The 18,499-nt window shown below is 32.0% G+C and overlaps 1 protein-coding gene across 3 annotated transcripts in view; it reads left to right on the top strand.

The window, feature by feature from the left end:
- The first annotated feature begins 507 nt into the window (after positions 1-507).
- The window catches only part of LOC114337809 (uncharacterized), an 84,847-nt gene continuing 66,855 nt past the window's right edge, over positions 508-18,499 (top strand). The window contains exons 1-3 of one of the 3 annotated variants that reach the window (XM_050643679.1): positions 508-558; positions 961-1,249; positions 17,095-17,358. In XM_050643679.1, coding sequence (XP_050499636.1) covers positions 1,106-1,249; positions 17,095-17,358 — 408 coding nt within the window. In that variant the 5' untranslated portion in view covers positions 508-558; positions 961-1,105. Of the gene's footprint in view, positions 1,250-17,094; positions 17,359-18,499 lie in introns of all 3 variants that reach the window. The other 2 variants (XM_050643680.1, XM_050643681.1) reach the window with 2 other exon arrangements.

Here is an 18,499-nt window from a genome sequence, read left to right on the forward strand (position 1 = left end):
ATCACATGATAAATCAGGTAGTGTAAAGTCGACTTACTTTATTAGTGTAAAGTCGAATTTATGCCTGAGGTTACAATTTCGTTGTATGATAATAGAATTTCGTTGTAGAATAATGTATACAAATGTCGATGTCGATAAAAATGCAATAAAAATTAAATAAACCCTTATTGACAAATGACAACTCCCTGCATGAACTTAAGCATATTTCCTTTGATTAAAACTTAAAACTGGTCGTGAAGGTCGTGTTTAAATACACGCAACCCAGCAGACAAGCAACTTAAAACAAATTTTCCTTTTAATAGAACCATAAACATTAAATTTATAATGTCAAGCTTGATGTCCAATAGAGAGTATATTTTGCATTTTACTGTATTATCCGTTTTATTTGATTTTAATACTTTTTTTATATAAATCATTAAACGTTACCAACCTTTAGGTTGCCTAACATAACATAACAGAAGACGCGTCTTTGGCAATTGACAAATGACAATTCGAAAATGTCAATTCATACTGCAGTGTTGTTAGTTTTTAAAAGTGTCTATTTATAGCTTAACTGATGTACGTATTTCTCGGAATAAAATGTTATACGATACCTTAAATTAAAAACACACGTTTCAAAGTAAAATTTAAACACGAATTTGCATTCAGTTTAGTTAAATTGTGAATTGTGGTTTTGTTGGAAAGTGTACCACATGTTTTTTTTTGACAAATGACATATAGGAAAAGTACGATGAACGATGACACATGACAAACAGAATTTATGTAGTGCCAACCTGTAAAAGAGATTAGAAGTATTGCGCATTGCGCTTGCGCAGTTAAATTACTGATAGCTTGATAGTGATAAGTTTGCCGTTTAAAATTAATTAGATGCCAAATAATAAGTTGTTTGGCGTCTAAGATTTTGTTGATTATAAGTGCAAAGATAGTATATGATCATAAAGTTGTTGTTGTGGTTTTTAGGACAAAACTAGCTTTTACCAGTTTTTGTTTTCCGAAACTGTCATCAGTCATTTGTCAGTCTTCAGTTATGTCTGTTATGTCAACAAATTAGGTTCGAGAAACCCAAATAAAAACAGATTCAAAACAAAATAATAAAATTGAGAAAATGTCCGAAAAAGTGAAAGAGCCTCCTATTTGTAGAACTTGTTTATGTACTATCACAGGCCACTCTTATAGTTTACACGAAAATAGTGGCCTAGATGATGGATTGAAATACACCCATATTCTAAGATCTGTAGTACCAGCTCTGGTAAGTATATTATAATGTTAGTTTCCTCATAATAAATTTTGGAGCTAATTATTCACTGTTTTTTTTTGTTAACTATACGGTTTAGGTTAAGTTAGGTTAGATTTTGGGATTGTCAAATGAACAGGAATGGCAGGTCTGGATTTAATAATTATTAGGAAACTAATTTTTAATATTTCTTAATTATTACTATTCTGGGAAGACTGTATAACTTAGTTTTATTAGATTATAGGTCTTTTCAAAAATTGACATACTTGAACTATACTAAAATCATAAAAGCTATGCAGCAGATGTAAACATGACAGGGATCCAATGAGATGGCTATTCGATATTCCGTTCAATTTTTGAATATTTTTGTATAACAGTTACTTGTATAATCGCGTAAATTATTTATTAATTGAATTAATAGGATTATTTTTTTACTATCTATGTATTCAGGGATTACAATATTTTATATACTGTACAATAAAATAGTGAATACTGTACAATATTAATACTATACTGTACAATAGTAATAGGAAATAGTGAAAGAGACTTAGAACAAAAACTGGAACAGTAGAGACAAGTTCTGGAGGAAAAAGGTTTAACACTTAGTAGGACAAAAACAGAGTACAGTGGAACCTCGATTATCTGTCTCTCCATTAACCGTCACCTCTGTTAACTGTCAGGGTCCGTAAGTAAGTTGTAACTACATAAGCAAAAATTGTGTCATCAATTATTCATTTTGTTTAAGAGTTGCGATAAGCCAAACGAAATTCGCTGAAATGTACAGTGCCAGTGCGGTAACAAATGAAGTTATGACTGAATCAACTGTTTTGTTTTCGTTGGCTAAAGATGACATACACGAATCATTAATTTCTGATAAGGACGCAAACGTCTATCGATCTCTGACAGATGATGAAATCATTGAAATGGCAAAAGAGACGGACGAAACAGATTCAGAAGCTGATACAGACTCGGAATTTGATGATGGCGATGTCGATGATGTTATTGCAACTGACTGAACTGACAAAGATTTGCGTAAGGAAGCTAGAGAAGCTGCATTATACATGCAATAGAAGCTGCATCGCACATGCAACAATTCATCGAGTGGTATTCTTGACAAGAAGCCAATGAAGTAGATTGCATGATCTTACGTGGATTAAGAAAAATGTGAAGCATCAGTAAAACAAAGATTTCAGAATATTTTAAACCAAATTCATTTGTTTGTATGAACAAAAATTCCTCTTATCTTGTAAAACAAAACGTAAATAAAATTTGAGAGTTGTACTATCAATTTCCAATTTTTTTAATGTTCTGTTAACCGTCTTTTCAATTATCCGTCATACCCTTGGTCCGGTGGCCTGAAGTATAATCGAGGTTCCACTGTATTTGGAATGTTCATTTAAAGATGGAGTTACTACAAATAAAATGGTATCTTTGGATGGTGAAATGATTGTGAAAAGCAATAGTTTTAAGTACCTAGGATCGGTATTACAGAGTAATGGAGAAATAGATGGAGATGCATGCAGTAGAATTAGGGCTGGATGGATGAAGTAGAAAGAAGCGAGTGGTGTGTTGTGTGACAGAAAAATTCCAATGAAGCTGAAGGGAAAATTGTATAAAACAGCCATAAGACTGGCTATGATGTATGGAACTGAATGTTGGGCAGTGAAAAAGAAAGAGGAACAACGAATGCGTGTGGCGGAAATGAGAATGCTTAGATGGATGAGTGGAGTGACAAAGAAGGATAACATTAGAAATGAGTATATTAGGGGAAGTCTTGGTGTGGCACCAACTGACGCCAAAATGAGAGAGCATAGGTAGGTTAAGATGGTTTGGTCATGTTCAATGTTGAGACGTTAATCACCCAATACAAAAAATAGCTGAAGTGTAGATCCCTGGAAGGAGTAGGAGAGGAAGACCTGGGGGGAGACGATAAGGCAGGACATGTTGGTAAAGGGGATTAACATTGATATGACCCAAGATAGAATTGTGTGGAGAAATGCAATTAGGGAAGCCAACCCGGCATAGGGATAAGGCAAAGAGAATGATGATATACTGTACAATAAAAACTTATAATTGAGAAGAAGAGAAAAAGTGATTTTAATAATATACTGTTATTATGGAACCAGAAGATAAATTTTACACACCTTTAACAACTTAAATTGTTGTTTACATGCACTGCATCGCTAACTGGAATTTAGTTTAGTTCCTATAGACCACCGCAAGTGTGTGGTTGAATCAATTGGTTGAGGGTGATGTTATTACCCTAGGCATATCAAATTCTAGCAGTTTTTATGTTGATTTGTTTGTGTAATCTGTATCATATATGTGATTGTGTAAATTAAGTTTTTTTTTTAAATTTTGTGCATAGATGTCTATTCATGTGTTGTGTGTTGCATATGTATTGTGTATGAGATTGTCAATGATTTGTTCTTTGGCTTCCTTTACTGTTCGCTATTATTGTTGGTATTGTTCGCTATTATGGTTGGTATGTTCTTGTTGTTGATTTCTTCTTTTAGTATTGGCAACCAAAGCCTGCTACATTCTGTTGATAGGTTTGCTACACATTTTTCTTTGTTAAGTAGGATGAGGGCTGCTTCTTTGACTTTTCTTTTTCATGCCTGTTTATTTCATAATTATTCATTCATCATTCTCTTTGCCTTATCCCTATGCAGGGTCGGCTTCCCTAATTGCATTTCTCCACACAATTCTATCTTGGGTCATATGAGTGTTAATCCCCTTTACCAATAAGTCCTGCCTTATCGTCTCCCCCCAGGTCTTCTTTGGTCTTCCTCTCCTACTCCTTCCAGGAATCTGCACTTCAGCTATTCTTCGTATTGGGTGATTAACGTCTCAACGTTGAACATGACCAAACCATCTTAGCCTATGCTCTCTCATTTTGGCATCAATTGGTGCCATACCTAGACTTCCCCTAATATACTCATTTCTTTGTCACTCCACTCATCCATCTAAGCATTCTCATTTCCGCCACATGCATTCGTTGTTCCTCTTTCTTTTTCACTGCCCAACATTCAGTTCCGTACATCATAGCCAGTCTTATGGGCTGTTTTATAGAATTTTCCCTTCAGCTTCATTGGAATTTTTCTGTCACACAACACACCACTCGCTTTTTCCATTTCATCCATCCAGCCAGTGGCGTAGCGTAGTGGGGGCGGCAAGGGCGGTTCGCCCCGGGCGGCACTTTTTAGGGGGCGGCAAAATTTAACAATAAATAACAAAAATATTTTGTAAATATTTGAACCATTTTATATTTTCATCGCACCTACAAATTCGGACCGATTGAAAGGAGCACGAAATTTTTCATTACTTATTTTGTGATGAATTTGGGGAATTCATTTGCTTTAAATGATATTTTGTAGCGACTGGCAACAACGTCTATACTCACTTGTGGGAATTAACCGTTTATGACTAACAATCAGCGAGAATGACTTCTATTATTAGGGCTTTTCGAGCTTCTGTCATATGTTGTATAATCTGTGTATAATGTTGATATACACGGATTATACGACATATGATAGAAGCTCGAAACAAATGACTGTGAATGAAAAGCCCTATGCCATTGTTTATATAGGGAGATAGTTGGTCAGCCAAATAGGAAAATTTGTTTGATTTAAATGGAGACAGTCACCAGATGTCCCCACAATTTCTGTCAGGGTCGCAACGTCAAAAGGCATAAACACCAAGTTGGATACGATCCTATTCATAACACCCCAACTCGCATACATATTAAGAAAAATAAATATATTATGTGGAAGAATATATATATAGAAATTGAATTAATGATGTCATGCTACTATACATTATATACAGGGTGAGGCAAATAAAGGGCCTATTAGAAATATCTCGAGAACTAAAGGCAACAGAATCATGAAAATTGGAATTAAGGGGTTTTGAAGGATGATCTATTAAATGAAAATATTTTCATTTCTTTGCAACTTCCGGTTATACCGGAAGTTGCTTATAACTTCGTTTTTTTAAATGGGACACCCTGTATATTTTTACATTTTTGGATTCTCTTCGATGTCTTCTTTCTTAAAATATGAGGTTTTGTAATATTATACAGGGTATTGTAAAAGATAATTACGTTTTTTTATTAATTTTGTAGCAAAATTAACACCCTGTACAATTGTAGTAGTTTGACATCTAAAACTCTACTTACGTTCAAATGATTTTTAATATAATCTACTATTGTTAAGAATCATTAGTATAGCTAAATTTTTAATTTTACTATACAGGGTTGGTCGAAACTCGGAATGAGTATTTTCTGAGTTTTCTTAAATGGAACACCCTGTATTTTAGTATTGTAATGAAATGATATTTTATGGTACTTTTTTATTTCTTAAGCATTCCCTATACCTAACTGCTTTAATTTGTGCTTAATTGTTAATCGCACCAAAATCTTAACTACATATGTATTTTGATAGCTAAACCATTATTGGTAATTTTAAGGACCAGTCTGGATTAATATGTATTTATTTCTGAAAAATTATTTGGGATTGAGTATTTTCACGGCCAACCTAATAAAATTTTACGTATTTTTTGTTGCAATTAATGTTTAGCTTGGATCACCAATAACTCACAAATTAAAGCAGTTAGGTATAGAGAATGCTTACGAAATAAAAAAGTACTATAAAATATCATTTCACTACAATACAAAAATACAGGGTGTTCCATTTAAGAAAACTCAGAAAATACTCATTCCGAGTTTCGACCAACCCTGTATAGTAAAATTAAAAATTTAGCTATACTAATGATTCTTAACAATAGTAGAGTATATTAAAAAATATTTGAACGTAAGTAGAGTTTCAGATGTCAAACTACTACAATTCTACAGGGTGTGAATGTTGCTACGAAATTAATAAAAAAACGTAATTATCTTTTAAAATACCCTGTATAATATTACAAAACCTCATATTTTAAGAAAGAAGACATCGAAGAGAATCCAAAAATGTAAAAATATACAGGGTGTCCCATTTAAAAAAACGAAGTTATAAGGAACTTCCGGTGAAACCGGAAGTTGCAAAGAGATGAAAATATTTTCATTTAATAGATCATCCTTCAAAACCCCTTTATTTCAATTTTCATGATTGTGTTGCCTTTATTTCTCGAGATATTTGTAATAGGCCAGTTATCTGCCTCACCCTATATATAATAGCATGATGTCATTAATTCAATTTCTAAATATATTCTTCCATATACAGGATGTCCAGAAACTATACCGACAAAGGAAGACAGGAGATTTCTCAGATAATTTTAAGACAATTTAACCCAATTCACCTAGTCCGAAAATGCTTCCTAGGGGCAGTGGCGGCTCGTACCACTTTAAGAAGGTAGTGCCACAACTCGGGCAGCCGCCAAAATTTTTAGTGACGGATTCACGATATTGTCAAAAAAAGGTATACTGACAACAAAAACTAAAAAAAAAATATGCGCGGATACTTTTATCTTATGTACATATCTTAAGTTTATTGATCTGAGGTGCCAAGCAATTGTCCAACATTGATCAAAACAGTTCCGTAAATTAATTAATAATAAAAACCTCTTAACCTACCACCAGCATTTACTGCTGATAGTGCTTGAAAATTGTTATTACGATTTAGTCTCTATTTACCAATTTATAAAAATAATACTATTTCATTATTCACACACATGCACAAATTTTTGTAATGTCACTTTTAAAGTTTACGATATATGAAGTTCATTCTTCTATTTTTTGGTTGCAAAGTTTTCAATGACTTTATAATTAAAATTATCAATACAATTTACAAAATGCTTTTCTGCAGATAGCATACCTAAAGCACTAGGTTTCGATGTAAACATCGAAAAACAGCGTTCTGCTTCAGATGTTGATATAGGAATGGTAACTAAAATACTTAAAAGTTTAATAGTTTCTTCAAATGTGCTTTTTAAACCTTCCCTCTACAATAAAACCGATAGCGAAACAGCCCCAGAGGTAGTACTTAATTCGTCTCGCTAATACAGTACCTACTTCTAATTCAGTTTTAAACCGAGTTTTGCTTAAAAATTAAAATTGTCTCCATGGTTCATTAAGAAATGATTCGGAGAACTGATGCTTATAAGCAGAAAACTTCTCCGACATAAATAAATTAGAAGCAACTAAATGTCCGGAGAAGGTAGACCTTTGAAAGATCTGGTACTTTGAATAATATGAACCTTTAAGTCGTTGTCTAATTCGGCGCTAAAATTGACCAGCTTCTTTTATGCCTCTATTTTCTGAATTTTCTTTTTCGTCGTGACCTCTTAAAGCTAACTCGAAAGCTCCACAACACCTTATAACATTTGTAGTTTTTTTTTCTAGCGAAAAACCACCAAAAAAAATTTTAAAATACTAATCTTTATTGTCAATTAATAAATTAAACTTAATAAATAATCAAAATATTATCAAAATACCCACGATCATGATTAGGGAGCGGATTTTATGCTAAATACATATTGCATGCATATTTCGCATATTTGAGAACTTTACTAAATTTTGCATATTTTTAAAGAAACATGCATATTTTGTGCCTATTTAAAAACATTTAAGACCAAAAAAAATTTAAATTTTTTAATTCGACACAAAATATTTCCCCGCACTATCTATTAATTCGAGAACTACCTGAAGAGAGACGGCTCATTCACTGCCTTTTCATTTTTTCTTAGAAAATACCCGATCTTTACACAAAGTACTTAAAGTGCTTATAGTACGCTGTTATAAAATGACTGTAGGATGTTAAAATGATGAAGGATGGTTTACCAAGAAATCCGAATTTTATTTACTTTTATTATATTTAGTACAATTTGTATCCCAATTTATTAGGTGCTATAATTCTGGTGATTCTTTTAAATCCCCTATTGTTAAGAGAATTTACACCTTTAATCATAGTTTTACGATTTTCTAACGAAAATTGAAATATTTATGCTTTGGATCAGATCCCATCTTTAAAACACTGAAATTTTGAATACGCCCCAATTACTTCTGTTGATGTTGAAAGGAGTTTTTCAAGTTATAAAAATATTTTATCAGATCAAAGAAAAAACACATTGTAGTGAATTATAATCGAAGATATATATAGTGATATTGTCGTTTTATTTTAAATACGTAACTACTGGTATCACTTTTTGTAAAAAATGTGAATAAATTGCATATATAAAAAATAATGATTTTATTTGAAAGATAATAAATAAGATTGCCGCCCCCCTATAAAAGAACCCCCTAGAATAGAATAGAACAGAACATTTGTGGTTTCTCGAAATGCGCATTTTTTAATTTTTGTGCATATCTTGCGCATATTTCGTAATTTTTTACTGCATATATATGCGCATATTTCATCAAAATTGATCGCATATAAATCCGCTCCCTATCATGATGCACTAAAAGTTTAAAATACAAAAACTTTTTAACAGAAAATATACATAATAAAAGCGACAAACCAGCACGTAAAGAAACTCAAAATAAATAGACCTGGCTTCATACCCTCGTGCCTGGCACAGAGATTCTAATGTTAAGGTATACTAATAGTCCAATATAGCACTTTCTCTGTCACTTACATATAATGCTCGTAAAATCTTTCTCTCTTTACTCGTGCCAGTACTGACTTCGGCGCGAAGGAGATTCTCCTGTCGAATACTCTTCGCTGTCGGCAGGGATTGTATTGCGCCCATAGTTGCCATATTTTATATAATTTATGAAGATCAAAAGAAATACACACAAAAAAATTAAAAAGTTTTATATGTTTATGGATAGTTAGCAAGGTAGTGCCATGGCTCTATGGCACTACCTCACGGGCCGCCACTGCCTAGGGGAGCTAGAGCTCTTTGAAGATGGCGCCATGTAATTAGTTTTTCTTAAATACCTCCAGAACGCTTCTATCTAGAAAAACGAAAATTTTCATACATATTTACTTTCCAGAAATGTATCGATTTCATTCATTGCAAATTTCTAGTACCGGTCATAGGCGTTCGTTTTGGGTAGGGCAACGGTTATTTTATCGCATAACTTTTTTGTCTTCAACTTTTAAGCATTTTTGATACTGGATTATTAAATTGTGAGGTATTCTAGTACTAAAAGGTACTCTTACTTTAAGTCGGTAGGACACACCGTTTTCTAGAAAAATCGATTTAAAAGTTTTTAGATTTGGGAATTTGAAAAAAAAAAATTGAAAAAAAATGAAAAAAAAAAACGATGTATTTTACCAACTTAAAGCAAAAGTATCTTTTAGTACTCGAATATCTTATAATTGAATAATCTAGTGTCAAAAATACTTAAAAATTAAAGACAATAAAGTTATGCTATAAAATAACTGTTGACCTACCCAAAACGGACGCCTATGACCGGTACTAGAAATTCGCCATTAACGAAATCGATTAATCTCTTGAATATAAATAAATGTACCAGTTTTCATCTTTCTAAATAGTTTTTTTTAATCTTTTTTTTTTAATTCGAAGAACGAAAAATTTTCAAATCGATTTTTCTAGAAAACGGTGTATCCTATCGACTTAAAGTAAGAATACTTTTTAGTACTAGAATACCTCACGATTTAATAATTCAAAGTCAAAAATGCTTAAAAATTAAAGACAAAAAAGTTAGGCGATAAAATAACGTTACCCTACCCAAAACGGACGCCTATGACCGGTACTAGAAATTCGCAATGGATGAAATCGATTTATTTCTGGAAAGTAAATTTTCATACCAATTTTCGTTTTTCTAAATAGAAGCGTTCTGGAAGTATTTAAGAAAAACTAATTACATGACGCCATCTTCAAAGAGCTCTAGCTCCCGTAGGAAGCATTTTCGGACTAGGTGAATTGGGTTAAATTGTCTTAAAATTATCTGAGGAATCTCCTGTCTTCGTTTGTCGGTAGAGTTTCTGGACACCCTGTATATTTATTTATTTTTCTTAATATGTATGCGAGTTGGGGTGTTATGAATAGGATCGTATCGAACCTGGTGTCTATGCATTTTGACGTTGCGACCCTGACAGAAATTGTGGAGACATCTGGTGACTGTCTCAATTTGAATCAAACAAATTTTCCTATTGGGCTGACCAACTATCCCTATATAAACAATGCCTATACATACATCAGCAATTATTTTACTACCCTATACGTTATTCAGTGTGTGGAGCAAAGGAAAGAAAACACTTAATTGTTTGAATACGAGTGCGACACAATCCACTCATGTTGTGATCCAGATTTTGTATTTTTCTTGTGTTGTGGGCTTGGTTTTGGACAGGATAGGTCTAAGAGTGTTGGTTTTCTATCAGTTTCAATTTTTCTGATAATCCCTTTACATATGCTATTGTCATCTTTGAGTCTCTTCTTTGAGAATAGTTTTCGGAGTAGAAATCAAATCATCAAACATTAGTTAATTAAAAATGCTATTTTCATTACACCAATAATAATTATTTTGGCTCAATCCCATATAAATCATCCATAGTTTTTAGCTAAATTAGTTTGAAAATACAGTAAAACCTCAGTTAACCAAAACCTTTTTAACCGAAATGGCTGACGGTTTCAATAATTTTGTTTATAAAAAGTAGATTTAAATAAAGCAATAAAATTAAGGAAAATGAACATGTTTAAAGTGTTTTTTTAAAGAAATCTTCTATTTTCTTTTGTGTTTTCCTTTGATAACGATGTTATGCAAGTATATCTCTCCAATACTATGTAATTTGATACAAGAAGAATACAAAAAACAATGTTATTTATAACCGAAATTCTTATTATCCGAAACAGCATCCCCCCAATAGGGAACTTGCATACATTTTTAAATATTAAAATAATATTAAAAAACATAAGGTAACATGATCTTAAAACGCTTGCATGCGAAAAAAACAAATATTTTTAACCCGTACGCTAATTACGACGTTTTGAAAATGCTATAAAATTCAAATATCTTAGGAGGCTCTTGAACGTCCTTCTATTCGTCTGACGTCAGAGGCCACGGTCAACCGGACTAGCTAGCAGTCGGAAACAATGCGATTAGGTATTACGGGTATATTACATTTTAATCGTATTTAAATGGAAATTACCAACTATTATTTGTATTCTTGCATAGTTCTACAATCAGTTTATTTACTTTAAAGTGAAATTTATAAATCTTTAGAAATTACTAATGTGTTTATAACGTATAAGTACTATTACTCACGAGGGGTTTTCAAAAGAAAGCGATTAATTACAATAGTACATTTTAATCGTCTTTAATTGAAAATTCCTAGTATTTCGATCGTATTTTCCTTGTATTTCGATCACAAAATCATTGAGTAGATATACAAAAAAATCAATTTAAAATTACTTTCCCGATATTACTCCTGACTGTAAATTTATGAGTGCACAAACAATTTTTGTTATATTATCTGTATGTGATATCAATTTGCTATCAATACAGGCATGAGGGGCTAAGCAAGCAAATTCTCTTAATCTACGTATAACTCGTTCAATGTGAATTCTTAAACTAGCTACTCTTTGTTTCAAATACTTCACTTTTTGTAAGTTTTGTACTTGAAGATACACTTGGTGGTCTAATTAATTTGCAATCTATGCTAACTAACAAATGCTCTATGTGTTTAAAACCCCTGTCAGCCATTACCGCCACTTTCGGTGGAAGAACATTTAAAAAACCACTATGTTCAAGAATAACTGCATCCGACGTTCTTCCACCGAAAGCAGTAGAAATAAAATTAATAATCCCATCAGGAGTGCCAGCAATTAAATATTTTAGAGTATTGCACTTTTTGTATTCAGACCATGTTAAGGACTGTTTAACAGAATCTGATGGTTTTTCAATGTCTAAGCAATCGATAATACAAAATACTTTACTATAACGAGCTCGAAATGCTAAGGGTAAGTTTAATTTAACTGAACTCACTTGGGGATTAAAAATACAAGATTTTAAATATTTACTAAGTAATGGAACAGATTTTGCAAATATCTCCAAGAGACATAAATGTTTGTCCTGTTCTTATCTTTTTAAGAGTTAAAAATAGATGCATTGTTTGAGTCTTACAATATTTTTCCATTAATTGAAACGTGTAAAATGCATATTCTGGTAGCCCCATATACAGTCTAGGTCTGTATTGTAACTTCATCACTGTACACTTCAAAGACAAACTTTTAAATTGTTTTGCTTCTTCTTCTTTCGTATCTTCATCACAAGATAAAGAATCACTTTCATTGTACCAACAGTCGTCACTACCACTATATTCACTATACTCTTCAAATACAGAACTTCCTGATTCACTTTTTGTATCTTCAAATATTTGCAAGTCTTTTATAGGTGAAGTTCCTGCATCCTTATTATGTATTTTCAATGGCGACAACCCGACTGTAACACTCCTTTGAAATTTGCACTGAATACCTTTACTTCTTATTTTGATGTGAGTCTGTGTTGATGCATTATTCAGTTTTTGAGGTAAAGCTGATTGGTTTAATTCAGGTCCTGATTGTACTAAGTTTGTGAAACTAGGATCACATTGTCTCTTATCATCATTGTCCTCTAAAACAGACTTAGATGTAGAAGCGGCATCTTCAAGAAGCTGTCTTTTAACCCTTTTAAGGGCTGCTTCCCTCACAGGCTGAGAAAAAGCTCGTTTTCTGTCTGGTTGACAATCAAATATGTGCGGGACAACACCTGACTTAATAATTTTGGGACCACCCATAATCTTGAATTTTATATAGTTATCCATATCTTGTTCCAACTGCAACAAATAAACAAGTATAAGTAGGCACTTTTCATGAAACGATAACTAATATTTTTTTTAAGTAGAAAATAGGTACTTAATTAGATAAATACTTACATCAAAATGATCCTCACAGACATAAAGACCTATGCTTTTTTGTGAAATATCCTTTTTATCTCGCCTGCATGCCTTTAGCCATTTTAATCGACGTTTTGGTTCTTTTGGTAGAGTAAAAAAATGTTTGTTGGATGTTTTGACAGTTGTGCTTTTGCATCCCGGCACTATACAGTACTTATATTGCGCAGATTTGCTTTCCATTTTGATAAAGTATATTACACAATAAATACACTAAACTACACTAAATACAATAACGTAAATACTGAGCAAACATCACAGTTATTTTTAAATATAAATTAACAATTTTATGCAAAAAAATTTTTAGTGCAAGTTCCCTATTATTTCGGTTAACAGAGGTTTTACTGTAATTATAAAATTGCATCTTTATTAAAACTTACATTGATATTTACATCTAATAGTAAATATTTTGAAATATTTAAATATTAATTTATTAATTCTTTAAGCAGAAATTATTTGAAAACAGAAATATTTCTATTTCAATGAACACCTTAAAACTTCTATTTATGTTAACATGATTAGAACAAATTTTGTTACATACAAAACAACTGTTCAGGCTTAACCTTTCTATACTGCACCAGTTTACTAGAATGTGAACTGCTGGACGGGTGCGGACAGTGCTTCCGTGTAATCTAATCAACACTCAAATATATTGTACAAAAAAAGTTATAAGTCGCATGTAACACGATATGCATGCTACCACAACAGCATGGTTTTCAATCAAGTAAATCTACTGTTACAAATTTACTTTGTTATCACAGTCTTATATTAGAGGCTATTGAAAAGGGATTACAAATTGATTGTATTTACACAGACTTCTCTAAAGCCTTCGATAGAGTCAATCATGTATACCTATCACCTCCTTGTATATAAGTTGAATAATCTAGGTTTAGGGAATGGAATTGTGACCTGGTTCAGCAGCTTTATTTATGGTCGTCAACAACGTGTTAAAATTTGCAGTTATATATCTAATGAAATTCAGGTTCATTCAGTAGTACCACAAGGCTCACATTGGGGACCATTATTATTTAACCTCTTTATCAATGATCTATCATCTGTAATTGAAAGTGTTAACTTTCTACTCTTTGCTGTTGACTTAAAATTATTTCACATTGTAGAGAACTTATTGGATAGTAAAATTCTACAAAATGACTTGGATAAAGTATATGAATGGTCTATTTCCAACAATTTATTATTAAATATCGACAAATGTCATATTATTAGTTTCTCAAAAACTAACACTACAGATCTGTATGAATATAATATTGGTATAAATGTGTTGTCTAGAATTGATGAGATGAGAGATCTAGGAGTAATTTTTGATAAACAATTAAATTTTAATATAAACTAATATTTTGTATTTTGACAACGGCACCCGATTTGGGCGTCGAAACGTTAATAAAATTATTTTTTTCATTTTAATTGTGGCTTATTTCCCATATAAATAATTAATCAATTAAATTTTAAATCTCACCTGCGTGTTCTATCATCTAATGCTAACAGATCTCTAGGTTTTGTAAAAAGGAATACAAAAGTTTTTTCTGTATCCGTTCTTCGAGTTTTTTATTGTTCAATAGTTCGATCATCCCTAGAGTATGCTTCCATTATTTGGTCTCCTTATTATGAGGTTGACAAAGTCTTAATTGAGAATATTCAAGTACGTTTTGCTCGATACGCTAGATTTAAATTGCAGATTCTCAATAATTTTAACAACAATGATATTCTTCAGCATTTGAATTTGTCACTTCTTGTAAATAGACGAATAAAACTAGAAATGCTTTTTATCTGTAAACTAATTAACGGCTTTGTTAACTGTCCTGAATTACTATCGGAAATCCGATTTAATACAACCAGTTACAACTTACGAAATCTTCTTTATTCTATATTGAGTATCACTGTACTAATTATGGTAGAAATGATCCGATGACTAGAGCTCTTAGGCACTTTAACAAATATACTGTTGATCCATTCTTTAGTTCAATTTATTCTTTTAAATTAAATAAAAGATTGTGAATAGAGGAATGATAATGTTGGGATTTATAATTCGTAATACTCGGTCCTTGTCAGCTTTTGCATCTAAAGTAGTTTTTACAGCCTATGTCAGATCCATTTTAGAATATGGGTCTGTTACATGGAACCTACACTATTATGATTCAGTTAAACGGCTGGAATCAGTTCAGCATAAATTCTTTAGATATATTGCATTTAAACTTGGATATGCTATATGCTAGAGTTACATATAGTTATGCAGAATTACAAAATCTTCTGAGACTCACATCTCTGGCAAACCGTAGATTGTCAGCAGACTTAATTTTTTGTTTAAAGTCCGGAATTGTTGGTTAGAATTGTTGGTCCAGAAGAACTGTTATCCTTGTTTAGATTTCGTGTGCCTTTAAGAGTTACAAGGAACAATGTTTTGTTTGCCCCTAATAGTCATATAACCAACTACGGATACCATGCTCCATTGCCACTGCTCATGACACTGGGTAGTTGTTATAAATCTAGATTCTAGATGTAACAGGGGTTTCTTTAGCAAAATTTCGTAGAGAGGTGGACAATCTACTAATTTGACTGTTTTTTGTGCTTTTTTCTTTTCTTTTATTGCTTATGAATCAGTATACAGTGAGCACGTAAAAGTTGGAATAAATTCATTTTCTCGAGAATGGACGATTTGGGAAAAAATCCCGAAACAGGTCAATTTTAATTTTTAAATTTCGACTTTTTCGTATATATATCATACTAGTGACGTCACCCATCTGGGCGTGATGACGTCATCGATGATTTTTTTAAATGGGAATAGGGGTCGTGCGATAGCTCATTTGAAAGGTAATTTAATTCTCTATTCAGTAATATAAACATTTACATAACTATTTATACAGGGTATCTATTTTTTTTTAAATTAAATTTATTGACATAAAAAGAAGAATGCATGTAATTTATTTAGTCCAAAATACATTTTACTGCTCTTAGAAAACAGAAAAAATGTTTATCTGAAAAATAATCATTGCTTTTCCCTTAAATTAAATTTTCAAACTGTCAAGAGGAAGGTGAGTGTCGGCTTTAATATTGAATTTAAACAAAAAAACGATATTTATGTGTTAAATAAACATTACTTCTTGTTTTCTGATAGCAGTAAAATGTTGAGTTAAATAAATTACACACATTCTTCTTTTTATGTCAATAAATTTAATTAAAAAAATATTTTTTTGGACACCCTGTATAAATAATTATGTTAATGTTTATATTACTGAATAGAGAATTGAATTACCTTTCAAATAAGCTATCACACAACCCCTATTCTCATTTAAAAAAATTATAGATGACGTCATCACGCCCAGATGGGTGACGTCACTAGTGTGACACATATGTCAAAAAGTCGCAATTTAAAAACAAAAATTGACCTGTTTCAGGATTTGTTTCCAAAATCGTCCATTCTCGAGAAAATGAATTTATTCCAACCTTTACGTGCTCACTGTATACATAGTTGTGACATGGTTTTAAGTAGGTCACGTTTATTTAAGTAGGTTAAATATTTTATTATTCTATTTTTACTTTTACTTGTGTAATTTTTATTACTTTTGACATTTGTAAACATCAAATATTTCTATATGTTCTAATTTAATTATTTTTGTATGTTCTATTTCAGTATTTTATGTATGATTGTAAAAAAAAGGTTTTACCATTTAAGAAATAAATAAATAAAATGTTTTTCGAGGTCATGTGTATAATTATGACTGGAGTCAACTAGCCAGTATAAGAACTAGCTTTATCTCATACTCATACTATCTCACAACTTAATATGTTTTCCATCTTTTGCGATATTTGGCTGTTATTAGGGCACTTATCGCTGTATACTGTTACAATGGAACAAGTAAATACAACTATATCGTTGTTTACATGCCATGTATTGTTTATTGAAATTTAGTTTAGATGTTTCAATTATGAGATAGAATTGAAGACATAAAATATTATATTGTAACCCACTTTCTTCCACATCCAATCCTTAATAAGGTTATTTTTTTTTAGTATTTGGGACTATCTAATCGTCCCGAAATATGTGCTGGCTGCAAAGAGGATTTAATAACTTCTTATAAGTTCAGACAAAAATGTCTAGAGACTGAACATCTTATTTGTAATTATTTACAAAATCTAAAACTTGGCTATCAGGTTATAGAACTTAGTTCCGTTATTAAACACATACAAATGCACAAAATGAAAAAAACTGCAGATATTATTTTATCAGACTGGAATGATGATTCCAATGAAGGGACAACTAGTTCAGGAAAGCCAGTAAGTACTTAAAATTTTGATAAGAAATGTATCAGAAATTTTTGCTCTACTAATTATTTTTCCATTTATTTATTAAAGATAAAATTCCACATACTCCACTACAGTAATATGGCTTGTATATTTTTGCCTTTATTTTTACCAGTTCCTTGTTCTTTCTTTGCAATCATCGATTTTTTATTTTGTAACCATTTTCGTCTACTTACAAAATCTCATGAACCTGACTTTAAATATGGATGTTTGTGACTAATAAAAATACAGTACAACCTGCCATATCCGGACCTCCCCATATCCGGACGATTCTACCGTCTGCATCTACCGAAATCTACCGAGAAAGGCAGTCCTGCTGTTGGACAACGCACCCTCTCATCCCGACCCAAAAGAACTAAACAATGGCGAATTAAAACGTCTTTTTTGCCCTCCAATGTGAGATTCCTTTGTCAGCCTATCGATCAAGGTATTATAGTATCTATAAAACGTGTCTATCGACGAAAGTTATTGACGGCGTTTCTTACTGGAATGTATGAAGGAGAAAACGTTTCAGAGACTATAAAAGAAGTGGTCTTGATATCCGGATTTTTTCATATCCGGATCGGTCTGTCGCCACATTGATCCGGATATGGCAGGTTTTACTGTATGGGTGTTTGTGACTTCCAGTTTTCGTCTAGTGGAGTGAATCGCTTCACAGAGAAGCGCAAAACTGGTTTTTCTAAAAATTTGGGAGATAAAAGAAGAAGTATGGTTAGAAATTTGGAAATGACTTAAGTGTTTCTGCTATATGATTTAGTAAGCTGATAAAATTCCTCTTAGTAGGGACAAATAATGTGTTCGGAAATGTTTCTGCAGGTAATACAATGAAACTTAAAGCTCAAAATCAATATTATTACAAGAATTAATATGAAAATTAAATTCAACACGCCAATCTATCTATGCAAAAACTCCAGCGAATTGATTGCAAGTACTCAATTGTAAAAAAAAGAAAGACTGCCAACTAAATTTCACCCCTTCATAGACAATTGTGTTTTAGATCCTCTCCAGACCGCTGCATCACATGAATACCCCATCTTCTCTCTCTCTCTCTCTCTCTCTCTCTCTCTCTCTCTCTCACAGAAGTCTCTCTTTCCCTCTCCCACTCTCTTTGCTG

The sequence above is a fragment of the Diabrotica virgifera genome, chromosome 2, assembly GCF_917563875.1.
Source record: "Diabrotica virgifera virgifera chromosome 2, PGI_DIABVI_V3a".
NCBI classification, from domain to species: domain Eukaryota; kingdom Metazoa; phylum Arthropoda; class Insecta; order Coleoptera; family Chrysomelidae; genus Diabrotica; species Diabrotica virgifera.